The sequence below is a fragment of the Propithecus coquereli genome, unplaced genomic scaffold, assembly GCF_000956105.1.
Source record: "Propithecus coquereli isolate 6110/MARCELLA unplaced genomic scaffold, Pcoq_1.0 Scaffold175, whole genome shotgun sequence".
Taxonomy (NCBI): domain Eukaryota; kingdom Metazoa; phylum Chordata; class Mammalia; order Primates; family Indriidae; genus Propithecus; species Propithecus coquereli.
The window spans coordinates 2,103,028-2,105,267 of record NW_012142190.1 but is presented as its reverse complement, the minus strand read 5'-3'; the positions used below and the strand labels follow the sequence as shown (position 1 = coordinate 2,105,267).

The window sequence follows — 2,240 nt, the reverse complement described above, 5'->3', positions numbered from 1 at the left end:
CAAGCGATCCTCCTGCCTCAGCCTCCCGACTAGCTGGGACTACAGGTATGCGCCACCATGCCCGGCTAATTTTTTGTATATATTTTTAGTTGTCTGATTAATTTCTTTCTATTTTTAGTAGAGACGGGGTCTCGCTCTTGCTCAGGCTGGTCTTGAACTCCTGAGCTCAAAGAATCCGCCCGCCTCGGCCTCCCAGAGTCTGAGAGGTATTCTTACTCAGCAGCAAATCCAGAGGGGTAGAAGGGGGCTATTCTCATTTGTGCCCACTTCCCGCTAAAGAAATTTTAAAGAAAACTCCTACAAGTAATCTCTCAAACCATGGGGTTTTGACCCTTTCAGTTTAAGAAAGAAAACAAACTGCAGTTTCTTGTGCTCAAATTTGTTCTTTTCACCTCAGTGGTGAAGAAACTTTAGGATGTGCAGGAAATTTTGTCAGAAGTAGAAGAAACCAAGGAGAGAGCAGTGCTACAGGTGGAAGCAAGTTTTATTCAAATTATATTACTTAGAATCATTTTCAATGGAATGAATTCATTTTAAAAAACAAAAAAACTAACCTGTTTTGATACTGGTGTCCACACTGTGAACATTCAAAGTCCCAAGAAAAAGAATATAGGAAGAGCTTTTCAATGTGAGGTTCTATTTTTAAGAGCAGGGGAAATGCAAACACAGGGCTTTCCATATCACCTTCAAAAAGAAAAGGAAAATTATTGTTCATAATTAATAACTGCAAAAAGTAAACCAAAATTAGCTGTTGTCTTTTCTCACTATATTTACAGTATGAATACATGAGAAGACAGTGTTACAGAGTAAATCATTCACAGTTGGGTGGCAGGGGGTTCAAATATTTTTCTAAAAATGTCCGGCACAAAGATTTAATTATCACCTCAGTTTCTTTCATTTTTCTTGGAAGACATTTATGAAAACCTCTTAAGACAAAAAGCACAAAAGACCTAAAGTGGTTTCTCAGATCTTTCTAGCTTTTCTCAGGAAGAAAAAAACTTTAAAACTATAATAGCCTTAGAGTACATTAAAACAAAAATTATGTAAATGGTTTGCTATAGATATTAAAAAAATACTGTAGAATAATATCAGAATTGGACAGAATCATTAAAACATCACTTCTATTCTGATCCTCTTGTTCTACATGTGGAGAGGGCACAATGTTAGGTAGGGATCAAATCTGCAGGTGGTGGGTACAGGTCAGGAGGGTGGTTCCTAGGGGCAGAGAAGGGGGGAACCAATCAGGGGGAAGGACTGCAGGAAAACACAAACACCTGGCAATCATTTGGTAATATCCCACACCTGCTATAAGCCCGCCCCCAGACCAGGCCAATAAAAGGAAACCACCTAGGAGTCCTCAATGTTTTTCTCCACTTGTGGAGACTGACCCGTTCCTCTCAGAGGAACATATTTTCACTTTGGGTAGCTTCCTTCTTTACTTTCACTTTGTATAGTTTCTTTCTTTTCTGTAATTAACTGTTTGTGTGGGATTGCTTTATATTTGTGATCATGCCATCATTGGCTCAACTAGGTACCAGTACTCACTCCTGACACTGGGAACCGAGGACCAGAGAACATTGAGACAGACCTAACAATGACACACAGGGATTAAAGGACAGGCCTCAAATCTGTGCATTCTTTATCTACCACTCGTCTAAACCTTTTAGTCTAATCCTTTCCTTTAGCAATTCAACAACTTTAAGACTAGAGAAGACCTGAATTTTGTTGCCATTAAAACAAAAACTGAACGGTCAATGCTGGCTTCTAGCTTTGAGACCAGCAAGTAAGTTAGATAGGATTTAAATTCTTCTCACACTCTCCAATTGGCTTCTCTCCTTCCAATCCTCAGACAAGCTTAGATGCTGCCTTACTAATTTGGCCCCAGAGAGAATGAGTCCTATCCCCTCCTTCCCCTGGACAGAGCTTCACTTTCATGGTTCAGTTCTCCCCTGGAACTACAATTGCCTGGAACATGGCCAGGAACAGTCACCTTGGCAGGACCACAAGGCAGACAGTAGGTGTTACTGGCCAAGCATATTCTATTTTAATAGAATATTAAAATAATTAAGGCTATTTTAATAGTCACCTTTGTGGTATAGTCCCACTGCTATTTTTGTACAAAAACATTAAATTTTTTAGAAATAGAAATACTAATCAATCTCTGAGAAATAAAAACACATAACACTGTACACATAAACAGTATGTAGTATGTAGCACAAGTTTGTAATTAGTCAACCTTT

General features: G+C 38.9%; 1 protein-coding gene across 1 annotated transcript in view; it reads right to left on the bottom strand.

Moving 5' to 3' along the window:
• The window catches only part of USPL1 (ubiquitin specific peptidase like 1), a gene marked incomplete at its 5' end in the record, with an annotated part of 38,890 nt that overhangs the window by 16,002 nt on the left and 20,648 nt on the right, over nucleotides 1-2,240 (bottom strand). Inside the window, one exon of the mRNA XM_012642121.1 lies at nucleotides 555-684. Within this exon, the coding sequence (XP_012497575.1) occupies nucleotides 555-684 (130 nt within the window). The remainder of the gene's footprint in view (nucleotides 1-554; nucleotides 685-2,240) is intronic.